The 17,575-nt window shown below is 37.9% G+C and overlaps 1 protein-coding gene across 4 annotated transcripts; it reads left to right on the top strand.

The window, feature by feature from the left end:
- Positions 1–234: 234 nt before the first annotated feature.
- Positions 235–14,172, top strand: cog7 (component of oligomeric golgi complex 7). Of its 4 annotated transcripts, none has more exons than XM_056249411.1 (18): positions 235–487; positions 603–787; positions 1,319–1,467; positions 1,934–2,050; positions 2,126–2,294; positions 6,387–6,469; positions 6,559–6,681; positions 6,768–6,966; positions 7,356–7,483; positions 7,895–8,049; positions 8,151–8,267; positions 8,398–8,463; positions 10,239–10,419; positions 10,499–10,639; positions 10,722–10,805; positions 10,963–11,077; positions 11,157–11,300; positions 13,867–14,172. In XM_056249411.1, exons 2-18 carry the CDS (start codon positions 622–624, stop codon positions 14,031–14,033), a joined length of 2,304 nt encoding a protein of 767 aa, XP_056105386.1. In that variant the 5' UTR covers positions 235–487; positions 603–621; the 3' UTR covers positions 14,034–14,172. The 4 variants fall into 4 exon arrangements, with proteins under 4 accessions (XP_056105386.1, XP_056105387.1, XP_056105384.1 ...); XM_056249412.1 differs by having other exon boundaries at positions 582–787; XM_056249409.1 differs by having other exon boundaries at positions 235–492.
- The last annotated feature ends 3,403 nt before the right edge of the window (positions 14,173–17,575 follow it).

The following is a 17,575-nucleotide window of genomic DNA, read 5'->3' as shown; positions in this document are numbered from 1 at the left end:
TGACCCACCCGAACAACATGGGGTGCAACACAGCCACGTCACTCAAATGAAAGTTATTTTAATTACTTCAGTGCAATGCACATGTTTATATACATTAACAATAATAGCAGTTGTCTACATTAATAGTTTTCGTCTATACACAGTTTTTCCATTTTACTAGGTTTTGTAAAACGGGTTTTATCCGTTAAACGTTTCGAAAGCGGAATGCTTCTTCGTCATATTTTCTCCCCGCCGGTTATTATTAGGAGGAGCGCAACCAGGAAGCAGTGTACAAACACTGAAAACATTCAACTAACAAAAAACTGTATATCAGTTTTATTCTAAAAAAATTAACGCTGGAGGAAGCGATCGCACTGCTTGAACTGTATCTCGTGGTCATGGTTATATCTTTCTCATGGGCTGTTTATTTTATGTTCGTGTCTAAAGCTGGTGTGGGCAAGAATTATGGAATAGACTGGTGATGGTGTGCTGAGCTGAAGAGATTTCAGTTGAGTAAACACATCAAAATACACACCGCTTAACATTTACAACATGTCTTTTTATATCCGGTGCCTTTCTGCATATGGTTTTGACTCTTTAAAATGGTGAATTCGGCTCTGTAGGGTCACTAAAGGGGTGAGAATGGACTTCTCCAAGTTCCTGGCAGATGATTTTGATGTGAAGGACTGGGTGAATGGAGCTTTTAAAGTGGCCCAGAAAGACGCGCCGGGTAAAAGTGACGCTCACGCCTCGACTCTGGTCATGAAGCTGCAGCTCTTCATTCAAGAGGTCAATAACTCGATAGAAGGTGAGTGTGCACGATTTGAACACTTTAAAGCTCACTCTCAATGTCATTTTTTTTAAAGAAGTCTCTTCTGCTTGCCAAGGCTGCGTTTACTTAAAAATACAATAAAACTGTAATATTGTGAAATATTATTACAAACTGTTTTCTATTTGAACTTATTTTCAAATGTAATTTATTCCAGTGATCAAAGCTGAATCATCAGCATCATTACTTCAGTGTTACGTGATCCTTCAGGAATCATTCTAATATGATGATTTTGTGCTGTTTCATATTTTTGATACAAGACCGTGATACAAGTTTTTCAGGATTCTTTGATGAATAGAAAGCAGTCATTATAAATGTCTTTACTGTCACTTTTGATCATTTTAATGTAACTCACTGCTGAATAAAAGTATTAATTTCTTCCAAAAACCCCAAACAATAAAATGTTATAAATGTCTCTGATTGCCTTTCTCTCTCTCTCTCCCCCTCTCTCTCTCTGTGTGTGTGTGTGTGTTTGTGTGTGTGTGTGTTTGTGTGTGTGCACGCGTGCAGAGAGCAGTAATCAGGCTCTGCAGAATATGCCGCGTGTACTGAGGGATATTGAAGCTCTGAAACAAGAGGCGTCATTCCTGAAGGATCAAATGATTCTGGTTAAAGAGGACATCAAGAAATTTGAACAGGACACAGTGCAGTCTATGCAGGTAACCATAAACACACTCATCCAAATCACTCTATACTCTGTGCAAAAACACAGCTTGATAGTTAATAACAACCATTAAATAGTAATATACATTAATAAACCAATTTAAAAATATGTGTTATACAATAATTAGTTCAAAATTAGTTCAAACAAGTCCAAAGAAAAAAATATTGGGAAAATTATTATATAATTGGTATAAAAATGATAGTTGTGAATAGGAGACAATCAGAGCAATTAATAGGTCAGAATGCTCTATTGCAAATGTTCACTTTATATGGATTTACACAACCGATCAAAAGTTGATTTTTCTCATCAAGGCTGCATTTATTTGATTAAAAATACAGTACAAAACAGCAATATTGCGAAATATTATTATGCAGCGTTGGTGAGCATAAGAGACATCTTTAAATATTCCAGACTTTTGCCGGGTGGTGTATAGTATTGAGCGCTGTGTGGATGTCTGGCAGGTGTTGGTGGAGATTGATCAGGTGAAGTCCCGAATGCAGTTAGCAGCAGAAGCGCTTCAGGAAGCTGATAAGTGGAGCACTCTCAGTGCTGATATCGAGGAGACCTTTAAAACACAGGTGAGGTGTTGCACGTCTGTTTTTACGTGCGTGTGTGGATGTCGTTCTGAAATGTTCATGTGTGTTTGTTTGCAGGACGTGTCTGTGATCAGCAGTAAACTGACCGCCATGCAGGGTAGTTTGGCGATGTTGGTGGACACACCAGACTACAGTGAGAAGTGTGTTCAGCTGGAGGCTCTGAAGAACCGTCTGGAAGCTCTCACCAGCACACAGATCGTCTCCACCTTCAACTCACTGGCTACAGGTGACGCACACAAAAACAGTCTCAGAGACTCTGCTTACACTTGCTATTAAAGCTGGAGTAGGGAGTTTTGAGAAAACGTTGACTTAGCCTGAAAATTTGAACAAGCACAACTTACAGGTCCCACCCCCTTGCTCTCTGCTGCGCTACAGTCCTCCCTCCACAGCTCGTCCTCTACGCTCGTCGTGAACGCGCAGACTAGTAAACAGAGCCACCGATAACAGCGGATAAAAAGTTATATGGCACATTCACTAATAGGGACTAAACGTCAACAATATGCTTTACATTGACTATGGCCTGCCCATACTTTGACTACAAACTTGGTCCTCAAATCATTATGTATTTTGCAATAGCCTACATGTAACTTTATAACGTTGCACTCTTTCTATAAGTTATTAATAGCTAGTAAGATAACGTTAATATAACGGTAACTAACGTTACAGTAAGTAAGTAATTATTCTAGCGATATATAATGCTAGATAAGGTGTGCTTGTACATTATTTCAGCAACATGACAAGCCAGTGAATTAGCAGGTTTCAATTGTTGCTTAGCAGAGTGCTTGACATTTTATCTACATGTTATGCGACTAGAGTTTTGACACCGAGTCAATGGGCTCTGTGTAATTCTTTCTTTTTCGCTTGTTTATCGTCATCAGTCTTTTTCCTTTTACCTCTTTGTTTTATGAACAGGTGTCACTCGAGAATTGGCAGTTTAGGTTGTTTCTCCGTCATAAGCACAGCTGCAGCACGTCGGCAATCTTGAGTTTGAACGACGGCTCGGGCTGTGCAAGAGAGGGGTGTGATCAGCGCGTACACGAGTGTGATTGACACTGCTAAGACATTCCTCCTGGCTCTGATTGGTTGTTTCTGACCGGGAGCGTGTATTTCTTGCAAATTGCAATATGACCACTGGGAGGAGCCAGAAGAGCTTGATTTTTACACAGATTATCTGTCTCATATTCTACTGTCAGGACATAATGACAGTTTTAGCAAATACATTTTTTCAAAAGTTACCTACAGTAGCTTTAAAGGTGCTCTAAGCGATGTCACGCGTTTTTTAGGCCAAAACATTTTTTGTCACATACAGCAAACATCTCCTCACTAACCGCTGGCTGCCTGTCCCCTGAACACACTGTAAAGAAACGCGGTCTCTGTAGACAGCCCAGGCTCCACAAACAGCAACAAAAACAAACTGGGCTTACCCGCTCCCCGAAACATGACAAACAGTTCCAGCCAATCATCGACCAGAAGGACTTGGGGGCGGGGTTTGGGGGGTTAGTGCGGGGATGAGGAGGAGGGAGGGTCTAGCTAGCCTCCGTTTTGTTTGACAATACTTTAAACGTCAACAAGAAGTGACGTCACCCGACATCGCTTAGAGAACCTTTAAGATGCGTTTTAGTCGATCGGATCACAAGTAGACGAGGGAGACATACCGGTTTATATCCGTGTTTTAAGCCGTATATTTTGTCCACTTTTAACCACGTCTGTGCTGATTTCTTCAAGGGGAGGGTCTATGGGTGGATAAATGTTAGTGTTTTTCAGATCTTTCCATCGAATGGACTAAATAAGCTCACGCAATTTACACATGACTGAAAAACACAGTTTCTGCTCTGACAGCCGCAAGACCAGCCGAAGTGCGTGAGAGTGTGTTAGAAATCAGGATTTTTTTCGTTACGTTTTTCATCTTCAAACCAAACTTAGGTCCCATCTGACAAAGTTTAAATCCCGTCTGGCTAGTGCACTTCCCATAACGTTTACGCATTAGGTCAGTAGGCAGAGAGTAGGGGTCTTTTGCACCAGTCGAACGCATTCGACCACATGAGCACTTGCACTACAAAAGCAATCCGGTCACGTTTTTGAAAGTGGACAAGCTCAAAACGTTTTAGACCTCGTTTACACCTGTATTTAGTGTCGTCCACTTGTGATCCGATTGACCTGGCGTCTTAATACCAGGAGTAAACAGGGCCATAGTCGCCTTTAGCAGGGTGATGCTTTTAGATTAAAGGACCTACATTTTTAATTATGTCACCATTCAAAACTTTGGGGGTTTTAATTAATACTTTTATTCAGCAAGGTTGCATTAAAAGTGACGGTAAATAAAAGTTTAATGATACAAATGTCTATTTCAAATAAATACTGATCTTTTGTTCTTTTCTATTTATCAAAGAATACTGAAAAAAATATGAAGCAACTGTTTTTAACATTGATAATAATCAGAAATGTTTCTTGAGCAGCAAATCAGCATGTTAGAATGATTTCTGAAGGATCATGTGACACTGAAGACTGTAGTAATGATGCTGAAAATTCAGGAATAAATTACATTTTACAATATATTCAAATAGGCCGTGAGACAGAGGGTTGATTGGTACCATTTTGAGGGATTAAACCGCATGGTGATTTTTGGGTAAGTATATGACCCTGTACTTGAAAAATGTGTGATAGCATTAGATTCAAGGTAGTTTTTGGTTACGGAGGACGATTTTCAAACATATGTCAAGAAAAAGGATAAATGAATTTATCTTTAAATAAATTTAAAATTTTATATTTTTTTTTTATAAATTTTTATAATAAAAAAATAATAATTTTTTTAAATAAATTTTTTTAATTATAAAAGGATAAATTTTTCTCTCTTGTAGTCACTGAACACCTTACCTTGAGGTAGGATGATATAAGTGTTGATTTCTAATGAAAGCTACCATGGATCGGATGCTATCACACATTTTCCAACACTAGAGATGTGTACCTTCATGAAAATCAAAAAGAAATTTAATCCCTCAAAATGGTACCGGTAGCCCAAATTTGGGGTCCCGTCTCATGGCCTAAAATAGAAAACCGTTATTTTACATTTTAAAGGGGTCATATAATGGTACATGCACTTTTACAAGTTGATTGTACTGAAATGTGTGTTGGCAGTGCCTGTACACAACCATCATATAATGATAAAAATCCATCCAGTGGTTTTGTTTTAATCTCATTATATGTTTTCCCCTGCCTCAAATCGAGCCGTTCGAGCCTGTGACGTCACACGGTCGGAAGCCCCTCCCACGATTGTTGATTGACAGCATCGTTTCAACACAGACCCGCCCTCGCTCGTGAGCCAGCTGTCAATCATAGTCTGCGCGGCGCGGTCATTGTTGATATGCTGGAGCTGTCTATGAGCAGAATGGCGTCTAAGCGATTGTGGTGTTCTGTTCTTGGGTGTAATAACGAACACAGCAGTCATTTTAATGTTCCTAAATCCGAACCGCTGAAGACGCAGTGGCTGAGTTTGTTTTCGAAGGGAATATTCCCCACGAGCAACGTCAATGCTTTCATGTTTGCGCGAATCATTTCTCACCAGACTGCTTTATAAACGAGGGTCAGTATAAAGCTGGATTTGCTAAGAAGCTGCTTAGCAAATAAGCAAATAATATTAGCAAATAATATTCGTGTCCCTGCTGAATCTCCAGAAGAACGGAAGTGAGTGTAACGTTTTATTAAACTTTATATTAATATATTAATCTTTGCAAAGCGCTAGCTGCACGCTTCACAATGAATGCGTCTAAGGTTTACACTTAGGGTACATTACGGCATGTTTTCTATGTATGACGTTCTCAATATAATTCATAATCCCACGTTTATACTGAACAACGCGTTATGGTTATTGTGTTATTGTGTTACAAACGGTGTACGCACAGAACAGAGAGGCGGGGTGAGCAAAGCTCATTATCATTTAAAGTCATATGCACTGAAACGGCGTGCTGAAAACAGAGCTGTTTTTGACCAGGTAAAATAAGTGTTTTCTTACAATACTAATGAGAATTTTTAATTAAAGTATATTACAAACTTTTAATTTAGACCCTAAAGAATCATATTAGCTTGTACAAAAATGGCATTATATGACCCCTTTAATAATATTACTGTTTTCAATCAAATAAATGCAGCCTTTTGGTGAGCAGAAGAGACTTCTTTTAAAAGCATTAAGAAATCTTGCCAAACCCAAACGTTTCAACAGTAGTGTGTGTGGACATGCTTTGCAATCAGATACTAGAACCAGAATGATCTGTTTTATAATATGCTTTAGCAAGTTAATCTTTATTTGTATGTTCTGTTTCAGATCAAGCAAAGCTTTTTGTAAGAGTTTTTACTGAGATGGATAGAATGCCTCAGTTACTGACTTACTACTACAAATGCCACAAGGTATAGTATTTTGTCACTGATTTCAGTTTGGCTGTGGAATCAACCTGAGCTTAACACATAAATGTGTGTGTGTGTGTGTGTGTTTGAAGGCACAACTGTTGACTGTGTGGGAAAGCATCTGTCAGTCAGACGCATCTCTGAAGCAGCAGCTCTCTGAGTTTTACGACACACTTCTGTCCACGTGGCACTCGCAGCTACAGTGGAGCAGCCAGGTATACACACACACACACACTCACTGCAGTGGAATGTTAATGGCTTTCGCTGTCACACACACTCAAGCATGTGTATGTGTGTGTAGGTCTTTAAAAACCCCTGTGAAGTGCTCACAGTGCTGATGATCCAGACGTTGGGGGCGATGGTGCCATCTATCCCAGACTGCATTGCTGTGACATTGAAGCGTTGCTCTGGCGACTGTCGTCTGGACGTGCTGTTGGATCTTCATCAGACGGCGGCTAACTTCAGTCGAAGCCTGGAGGCAGCAATGCAACCACAGCTCGGTCTGTATCTGTGTGTGTGAAAATCGAATTAAAAAAGATTTGTGTATATTATACACATTTATATGTTATGCAATTTAAGTTGTGAAGAACATTTGTAAAAGTACATCATTTACAGTAATGAGAGATTTTTTTCCACAGTATATTGATGAGAATTTTTGCAAATGGTTATTTATTTAATTTAAAAATCGTATTAAAATTTTCCTAAAAATATGTATAATTCTCTGTTTTTAGTTAACAAAATGAATGCAAATTAGTCTTTTTTTTATTTTTATTTGGCCTAGACACTTTTTTTGTGAGATTCAGTTTTAAAGAGGTCATTGTATCTGCTTTCTGTGAACGTGTTATGTGAGGTTTTTTTCATCATTTTCCTGTCTATGTGTGTGTTTTAGGCGAGTGTAACCTCCTGAAGGTGGCAGAGCTGGTATCATGTGTGTATTCACCTTATGCAACTTATCAGATGCAGTTCGGAGAACTAGAGGAGACCAACTTACTGATCCAACTCAGTGCTGTTCCACTGGTGAGCAAACAGACGTTTTCATGTTTGATCTTGAACCAGTACAAGTACAAAGTATGTTTTTGTTTTATTTTTTGAGTTGTGAGTTTATGGTCTCATCTAAATGAGATAGGATACTGAAAAAAATACAAAGACCATAAATAAGCATAATTTATATTATTGCATTGACTGTATGGAGTCTAATTTGCATACAAATGATTCTTTTTAGTGAATCGGTCAAATGCACTCACAAACTCATTCTCAGATTGAATCAATCTAACAAATTGCTAACTGAATCTTTCTGAGCAGTTACTGAATTTACTAACTTACTAGATGCTGATAAGAAATGAGTTTTGTTGTATAACTATTAAAATGATTGTATTTTTCCCCACCCACAGCATTCACCATGTGCTTTATTGATTGTTTGTGTGTTAGGAGCGTGGTGAGGTTCTGGACTGTGTGTTAGAGCTCACACACTCGGTTCAGAAGGTGTTTGGTTTGGCGGCTGCTGCCGTCGATCGCTGTGTGAAGTTAACGGATGGTCTCGGTGTGTGTGGGCTCATCAAAGCCCTTCGAGCGCTCTTCAGCAAGTATGAATCATGCATGCATTTACTACACTTAAACGCAGAGACAAACACACAGCCCACAGGTCAGCCACGCTCTCCAGCTTATTCTCTTGTTTATTTCTCAGGTACGTGTCCGATTTTTCTGTCACGCTTCAATCAATCCGGAAGAAGTATAAGTTAGAGGACACGCCCTCCTCTGAGGTGTTCACTGAGGATTGGACGGCTTTCCAGAACTCCGTCAGGTGGGCGGGGTTTCTTTTTTCATTAGTTAGTGGGCGGTTTCTTTTTTGCTGTTAATGTTGCAATTCTGTAATAAGTTTTCTGTTTATAAAGTTATATAAATGTCTTTCAATTTGTTCCTGTATCTTCTAGAATCATTGCAACCTGTGGAGAGTTACTGAGACAATGTGGAGCATTTGAACAGCAGCTTTCAAATAAGTAAGAAATCTATTTTATCCATCTATCTATAAATAACAGGAACATCTGTCTGTCTGTCGGTTAATCGAATATCTCTCGAACCGTTAGTCCGATGGATTTCAAACTTGACTGATGTCTTGCTACGGGCACGAGTAAGTGCAGTGCCGAGTTTGACATTGTTTGGATTAGAAATGCAAAAGATATCGTTAAATATATCTGTAAAAGAAGCGCACATTGAAGTTGTAAAAATAAACATTCTGACATTAGAGAGGGTTGTGGATTAAAAATAAACATTCTGTCAGCTAAACATCAAGTCAGCAACACTGTTTACTTCTGAAGTAAAAAAGTAGCGATTCTTTTCAAGGTTGTTATTATACATTTATTACTATGTAATTGTATGTTTATTACAATGTAATTATACATTTATTACAGTGTTATACGTTTATTACAATGTAATTATACAGTTATTACAGTGTTATTATACATTTATTACAATGTAATTATATATTTTAAGTGTTATTATACATTTGTTACATTATTATTATTATTATACATTTGATACATTATTTTGTTACATTATTCTTTTTGAAAAAGTAGCGATTCTTTTCAAGGTTGTTAATTATACATTTATTACAGTGTTATACGTTTATTACAATGTAATTATACAGTTATTACAGTGTTATTATACATTTATTACAATGTAATTATATGTTTATTACAATGTAATTATATATTTTAAGTGTTATTATACATTTGTTTTATTATTATTATTATTATACATTTGATACATTATTTTGTTACATTATTCTTTTTGAAAAAGTAGCGATTCTTTTCAAGGTTGTTATTATACATTTATTACAATGTAGTTATACATTTATTAGTGTTATTATACATTTATTACAATGTAATTATACGTTTATTACAATGTAATTATACATTTTAAGTGTTATACATTTGTTACATTATTATTATTATTATACATTTGTTACATTATTATTTTGTTACATTTATTCTTTTTGGAAAAAGTAGCGATTCTTTTCAAGGTTGTTATTATACACATTTGTTACATTATTATTATTATTATACATTTGTTACATTATTATTTTGTTACATTTATTCTTTTTGAAAAAAAGTAGCAATTCTTTGAAAAAAGTAGCGATTCTTTTTTTTTTAAAGTAGCGATTCTTTTTGGAAAAAGTAATTCTAAGTAAATTCTATTGACTTAATTAATATTTCATGATTTATTTATTTTTTCACCCATAATAAATCCAATTAGTGAAAGTTTTGAATTTAGCACACAAATGTATTTGAAATGAAAAGTATGTTTCAACCGATAATGATACGGTCATGAAAAGTTAAGAAATGTTGCTATTTGACCATTTAAATACTGTAATAAATATTCATATCAGAGTATATTTCATATAATGTAGTAATTGTAATTAATACCTCTATGTTGTATCGTCTAGTGATGGAACGAAGCTTACATATCATGGAATTTAGAATATAGAAATAAAATGTATTCTCGATGTAATATTTCATACATGGATAATTTTGTTCCCAAAGTGTTAAGTATTGTGTCTGTTGGCTGGTGAATTTTGTGACTTTAGCATAAATTTCAGAGTGTCAGCTATTATGTTAAGTTTTTACCCTATATTTAGTGAAAGTTATTTAACTGCATTATACAAATGAAGGGTCTCTGAGGGTTGAATTCTACCTTTAATATGCCTGTTACGCTATAATAATGGATTAGCAATGATTGTCTGTCAAGTATCCGAGTTTTGCATTGTGATTGGCAGGATCCTGGGGAGGGCGGGCCGTTTCCTGTGGGAGGGGTTTAACCCCAGAAGTCTGAGTGGCTTACAAGAGGGTGTGGCTGAGAGGCGGAGCCAGAAGAACCCATGGCAGGAATACAACTATCTCCAGCAGACCAACACTGCGGAGTATAATAATCTACTGGAGACGCTGCACTCCCTCAAGGTGCACTTCATATATGTGTGCTTTGAATGTACAGCATTAAGTGCAGAGGTCAAGTCTTATGCATATGTGTTTTGTGCAGGAGAAAGGAACAGGAAACTCAAGCTTATTGGCCGAGACTCGCGCTGCTCTGACGCGTCTGAACCAGCAGGCCAATCAGCTCGCGTTTGACTCGGTGTTCCTGCAAATCAAACAGCAGCTTTTCCTTCTCAACAAACCACAGGTGCGTTTGCACAGCGTGTTTTTGGTCACCATGAAGTATTGAAAATATCGTGTTTGATTCGACGTGCTTTTGATGTTTTAAGGCTTGCGGTTCTGCTAGTTTGGGTGGAACGCTAACTGATGATCTACCGGCCTTCAGTTTGTCACCGCAGGAGTACATCACTAATGTAAGATAATATTAAGTCAATGTCCTTATGATGTCAAACATGATGACAAATCACAAGACGCTCCTACAGGTACAAGGACAAACACAAGCCACTGGTGTTCACAGGACAAGAGGAAGCTCAATGGGTGTTTTTACACACTTTTGTGTTTTGTCTATAGATTGGCCAGTATATCATGTCTTTGCCTCTGCATCTGGAGCCATTCGTGACTCAAGAGGATCCAGCGCTGGAACTCGCCTTACACACCGGCAAACTGCCCTACCCACCAGAGCAAGGTAAACGCAAGCACACATCCAAGCGGAATGAATCAAGAAAGCCCTTTCCTACTCTAATATATGCTGTGCATCTCTATAGGCGACGACGTCCCTGAGCTGGAGAACACGGCGGATTATTGGCTGGGTTCTATCGCCAGGGCGACCATGCAGACCTATTGTGATGTCATCCTACAGTTACCTGAGCTGAGCTTACATGCAACCAAACAGCTGGCAACTGACATAGGTGACATCATCATTAAGCATTATTGACATCATGGCTCCATTATCACCAACAATAATTAATATGTAACACTTGCACACTACAAGGCTGGTGGCAATGTTTTTATTATTCATTATTAACATCAAGATTTGCAGTTCACATTTACAAACAGTTATTATGGTAAAGTGTGTATTTTGAGTCATGATTTCTTTTGTTTCCACCATTTTTATTAAAAAAAATTAATTCCCTTGTTGATTTAAATATTTTATTTCAGTTAAAGGTGCTCTATGTAACTTTTAGCGGCCTCTAGTGGTGATGTTTCAGATTGCAACCAAATTTTACAAGAGCGCTCGTGCTCGAACTCATAGACAATACCGTCTATTACGCAAATATCTCGGCGAATACTAGACGGATTTGGCGAGCACCGAGCTCGTTGGGACCATCTAGTCGAGCTGAAAAGAACCATACAAGTTCCATAGTTTTTGGTGGTGGTTTTCGCGGAGATATTAGCAGAAAACCATCGGGCGCGCTGCAAAATTGCGGACACCGGTGACGTCACGATCTCAGAAGAAAATCGCTCGTATCTCTGGAACGCAAAGACCCAGAGAGCTCAAATTCGGGGGAGGAGGTCCCAGGGGAACCCTTGCCTGAACGCTAGAGTGGCGGGCCTCGGGGATGCCCCCTACCGGATCGCCGTTCGCTGGGACCCCCGATTTCGAACAGCTATAACTCGGGGAGCCGAGTGAGACCTTGGGGGTGGGCTCGTTCGAAAGGCCCCGTCCAGCACTACGAACGATTAGAGTCTTGGGAATATTGATCAAAGATTGACTGAGATATAAGCCGAAAAACGTGCGCCTTTAACCAGACGTAACTCCCTGACCGTCTACAATAGACTATATAAGGAGAGAGGCTCGGGAGCGTGCATGCACGTCACATCCGTTGGATTTCGCGGTAAATCCGACCCGGAGACTTCACATAGAAATAGGAATACTGGCCTTCAGAGGTAATAGCAAAACCCGACAAGTGGATCATTTTAATGTGTGATTTAGAGGCCTGCATTTCAGCCCGAGCCCGACGGGCCCCGACTTATTTATGCTCCTAGGGCCGGGCTTCGGGCCAATTTTCACGTCATAGTTCACACGCGGGCCGGGCCTCGGGCCTGTTTTAGGCTTATCTTTTTTATAGCCTATTTTAGACATTAATTAAAATAAAACATGAGAAGATGACGATTGAAAAGCAAACATAGAAAGACGTTTTATAACCTATCACACTGACATATGACTGACACATGACAGTCTGCTCACGCTCACGCACACACACACACACACAGGTTTCCCGGCGGCGCGATCTGAGATTCGCGCGACCGGCTCGTTCTAGTGTCCCGCTATGGTAGCGAGCGTGACTTCAGCGCAGCTGGAAAAAGTACGACTGGATTAAAACCTTCCACTGTGGATGCTGTGCTTTTTCTTTACGATGCTCTGAGACTGTTCTTATAGCCATGTTAGGAGGAGGTTGTTTTTTGTTTGATTGGACTTTATTTTCATGAGTCTGTTGGAAACTATTGGAAATGGCCATGTTCTGTAGTGAAGACTTGATTTTTGAGGTAAGATAACCTGCATGTTTGTTTTTAATGTAATTTATTTGATTTGTTTAGATTGCATTCTCTGTATTGTAGCCTATATTATAAATTCATTTAGTTTGCGAGCGCTGTTGCGACTGAGCAGCAGAGCAGTTTGCCTCAGCTTTTCAAAAATGACAATAAACGTTTAAACTAACGTTAACTGTCTGTGTGATGTGCTTAAGTTGTTTTAAATCTATGGATTTTATTGTAGCCAAGTAAAGTGTTGATTTGAGAGGCTATAAATCAATCAATGGATCAAACATGTTTAACTCGCTGTCGGCTGCTTGGTCGTCATAAATTTTGTTTTTTGTTTTTTCTTAATTAACTTTATAAAGAAATGAAAATAAACTTACCGGTAAATACTTTGCCATTGAAAACAAAATATATCTGGTTTACTGACTGCAACATAGGTCAGGCTGTTTATCTTTTTTTTTTTCTTTTTTTTTTTACGGGCTCGGGTCGGACTCGGGCTGATCATTCTGATGAGCTGTCGGACACGGGCCGGGCTAGGGCCTGAGCGTCTCGGGGCAGGGCCGGGCTAGGGCCTAGATTTGAGGCCCGTGCAGGGCTCTAGTGTGATTACAACCCCTTCACACACAGGCAATAAAAAAAGGATTCATTTTAGTTGAAAAGTTACATAGAGCACCTTTAATATTCAAATGAAAATGTTTTTTTTAATGGTAATAAATCCTATATATATATATATATATATACTAGAATTATTTACTATAATTCTAAACTATTCACAATATTATATATATATATGTGTGTGTGTATAATTATTGAGTAGTTCTAGAATTAGTATAGATAATTCTAGTGTATATATATATATATATACCTTAATATTTTTAAAGTGCATTAATTAAAAATAGGCCTTAGTTATTTTGCTGATTTTCTTTTGTTATAATTAAGAGCGTGTCAGTAAAAACACTTGTGTATGTGTGTTTTTTTTTTTAATGGTCATTATAGAGTACCTGAGTAACGTGATGGATGCGCTGGGGTTGCAGACCTCTAGAACCCTCCAGAATATCGTCATTCTTCTTCGTGCCAAACCGGAGGAATACCGGCAGACGGCCAAACCCGTCCCGCGCAGACTGACCTCCACCATCGCCACCCTGAGGGGTCTGGAGTACTGACACCGGGACCGCCATGAGTAGATGGGTGTGTGTTCATTGAAGGGTTTTTGCTGTTGTTGATTCTAACACCAAAATGCGACACTAAACAGATCTATATCCCCAAACAAACAAAATAAATATTAATGGCACTTCAGATGTGCATCTTGTATTTTTGTTTTCAATGAATTTGAACAGAAGTTGATGGTTTGGGGTAAAAAAATATAGTGGGATTTAATTGTGTAGGAAAAAAGAAAATGTTACATTGAATCAGTTTTGCTTATATTTCTGAATCCAGTGATTTAAAGTTGAAATGACACAATGAAAGATTGTTTATGCATATTTATTTTTTCGTGTTTTGCATGTTTGCCATTACTCCTAATCAATAATGAACATGAGCACTGCTGTGTTTCTGCTTTATCAAGCTACATGGTAACTTTCTAATGCTTTCTATGTCCGGCTCTCTGACTTTTTTCTGTGTTTTTCTGGCTCTGTGTTTTTATTATTTTTGCTCACTTGGGGACAGTTTCAGACAGCATTTCAAGAATGTTTTCAATTCTGTTAATTTAACAAAATAAAACATCTGAACAGATTTAAGTGCATTGTTTTGTGTTTCACAGTGCGTCAACATTGCCAACATTGTAGTAAATGAATTCCTCAAGAAATTACCCAACCCATTATCCCTGGACTTGAAGTAAAAGAAACGATTGTTTAATAAAACATGATTTTTATATTCAGGACGTATACTATTAAGCCATATTTCAAAAAGTCTTTTATGCTCAAGGCTGCATTTATTTGATCAAAAATACAGTAAAAACAGCAATATTGTGAAATATTATTACAATTTAAAGGAAATGTTTTAAAATAATTGACTCCTGTGATCAAAGCTGAATTTTCATCATTATTACCCCAGTCTTCAGTGTCACATGAGCCTTTAGAAATGATCAAATGATCAGGTTTCTTTGATGAATAGAAAATTATATATATATTTGAGGACTTGTCACTTTTGATCAATCTAATGTGTCCTTGCTGAATAAAAATATTAACTTTTTTTTAAAGCTTACCCAACACCAGTTTCATCCTGTTAAAAAAGAGGGAAAAATATTGTCTAATCTTTCAGTATGGATGCAAGTGTCAGTGTGCATTAATACATACTTCTGAAGTCTCATAAGAATAAAAAACACATCAAGGTTGTTAATCACTTTAATCATATTGATTACTGATCATGTTGATTGATCGGGATGATTGGCAGTGGTCAGAGAGGTGGTGATTGCATATCTGTAATTCAAGTACATCAAATCAAACTTAATACACAAGAAACAGGTGATCAAACTTGACATTGGATACAAGAGCAGGCACAGTAAATCGTACGAGAAGAATTGGATGCAGACATATCTATCATTCCAAATCATTTTAAGAGGGCAGTTTGCTTCAATGTGAGTGAAAGACGGAGAGACAAGCTTGACTTGTCCCGAAAGAAAAAAACTAACATGTTTGGGAATAAAACAAAATCAAACGGATGTGGATATGTGTCGTTGTGTTCTCGCTGGAAGCATGCTTTAAATGATTTATTCTGCGTTGCTTTGTGACACCTGGACCAAAGTGGTCTTAACGCCTTCTAAAATAAAACCAAACACAGGCTCTTTTATATATATATAGATCTATATATGTGTGAACAACAAAGTGGTCATGAAAAATATGAACAATCTTTGAAATGGAACAAAGAGATGAACTCCGAACAAAAACTCTGTATAAAATATAAATTATTCAATAAATTGATAATTATAAACAAAAGCATTTATAAAACTATAAATATGCACAACTTTGAAAAAACAAAGACCTATTTGGGCTATAATAAGGTTTCTTTCTGGGCTGGGAAAGGACCCAGTGACCCAGTCCGGAGACATCTCGTTTTCGCTTGGTAAAGTTTCGAAAATATAAGCTGTGTCATATTGTCTTTCTCCTGAAGGTCGTATGTCCACTTCCATCATCTGCATTCCATATATCAGAAGCGGATGATATCAACACACCCAAAATATCACGAACCGTCCCTCACACCAGACACCGGACCGCTGCCTGCTCGAACCTTCGCAGTCCCTCATATTCATTTCCTTCAGTCATTTCTGTCGACTTGCTAATTAGCAGAGGCTTCTCGTCTACAATAACAGACTTGCCACATCAAGCACCTTCGTCAAGGGCTTCCAGCATCCATATTTGATCTTCTATCTGCCCTCTCATCCTATGTAGCGTATTGATAAGCACATCTGTTATATGTCAGTAGTCTAAAAACCTCGACTCATTTCCTTCACATGATGTGGCTCAAGTGTGACACTCACTTTTTGTGCAATCTTGAATAATATGAACATATAACTTATTGAATAATAAGTTTGTAAATGCCCTTGTGTTAAGTGCTAACAGATTAGCTGCAGTGCTACAATGCTAAAGATGCTACTGACTGAGGCCCAGATCTGAAGCAAAAACTCAACTGTGATGTTTTTGCATTAGGCTAAAGCTAAATGCTAAAGGTTTAGCTTTAGCCTGGTGTCCTGAGATATAAAAAGAAAAACTTCTATTGGGTAACACAGCATTTTAGGACACCACATAAGCATGATTAGAATTTGTAATGGAGTTTACTACAAAATAACAAACAGGCCTAAGCACGTTCATCTCAACTTAAATGTTTTGGCTTAGCATTAAGCTGAATGCTAAAGATTTAGCTTTTGCCTCATGTCCTGAGACATAAAAAAAACTTTTAGATAAACAAGTTGGGTAAAACTTAGCACTTTAAAACACCAAATTAGCATGATTAGAGTTAGCAACTTTAATTCTGTAGCCTATTTTACAATGTACAATGCCTATGTTTTGCATTATTTAGCCTAAAGCTAAATGTTTGACTTTAACTGGTGTCCTTAGAACCAAAAATAACTTCTATGATAAACAAGTTAGATTAAACTGAACATTTTAAAAAACCAAATTAGACATTTTAATTCTGTAGCCAATATTACAGAATGGCATTTAAAATTGTTCTTTGAAGAGTTTGAAAAGTGTTTTCATTGATTTGGTCCATTGTACAAGCTGTCATTCAGCTGTTGTTTTGCTAAGCTAAAGGCTAAAGACAAATGGAAGGGATGAGCCCTGTGTCCTAACTTCCTGTTTTAACAGGAAATACATCAACAAATGACTGTAAAACGGGATCTTTAAAACAATCAGACGAGATGAAAATGAAAAATGGCTGCACGGGCAGGCAGGGGTCTGGTGCGGAACTGAGCATTCACGTTTTTCACCTGAGATTAGAGACACGACGCCTCTACAAAAACACAGTTTCCCACACTGCATCCGTTTGTAAGGAAGACGCTGAGACTGATACGAGCCTCCACTTTGCCTTTGCTACATCTCCGTCAGATTATCATTCATATTATTGCCAATGAGAGCAGGTGAACTCAAACTGAGAATGAAACGCTATCAGCCCCGATGCATGTGGGAAAAGACGCCGTATCCCGCTTACAGAGGATGCTAGCATCAGCACAGTTGTTATCATGGCTACAGAGAAAACTAATGTTGTACGC

The sequence above is a fragment of the Rhinichthys klamathensis genome, unplaced genomic scaffold, assembly GCF_029890125.1.
Source record: "Rhinichthys klamathensis goyatoka isolate OS25496 unplaced genomic scaffold, OSU_Roscu_1.1 h1tg000059l_1, whole genome shotgun sequence".
NCBI lineage: Eukaryota > Metazoa > Chordata > Actinopteri > Cypriniformes > Leuciscidae > Rhinichthys > Rhinichthys klamathensis.
The sequence above is the reverse complement of the archived record's forward strand: the minus strand, read 5'-3'. Positions and strand labels throughout refer to the sequence as shown.

Coding starts and splice junctions, on each gene's coding strand:
- cog7 (XM_056249411.1), top strand. CDS start 622: ATGGACTTCTCCAAGTTCCTGGCAGATGATTTTGATGTGAAGGACTGG. Junction 10,640..10,721: donor TCCTTCTCAACAAACCACAG/GTGCGTTTGCAC, acceptor TGATGTTTTAAG/GCTTGCGGTTCTGCTAGTTT. Junction 11,301..13,866: donor ACAGCTGGCAACTGACATAG/GTGACATCATCA, acceptor TGGTCATTATAG/AGTACCTGAGTAACGTGATG.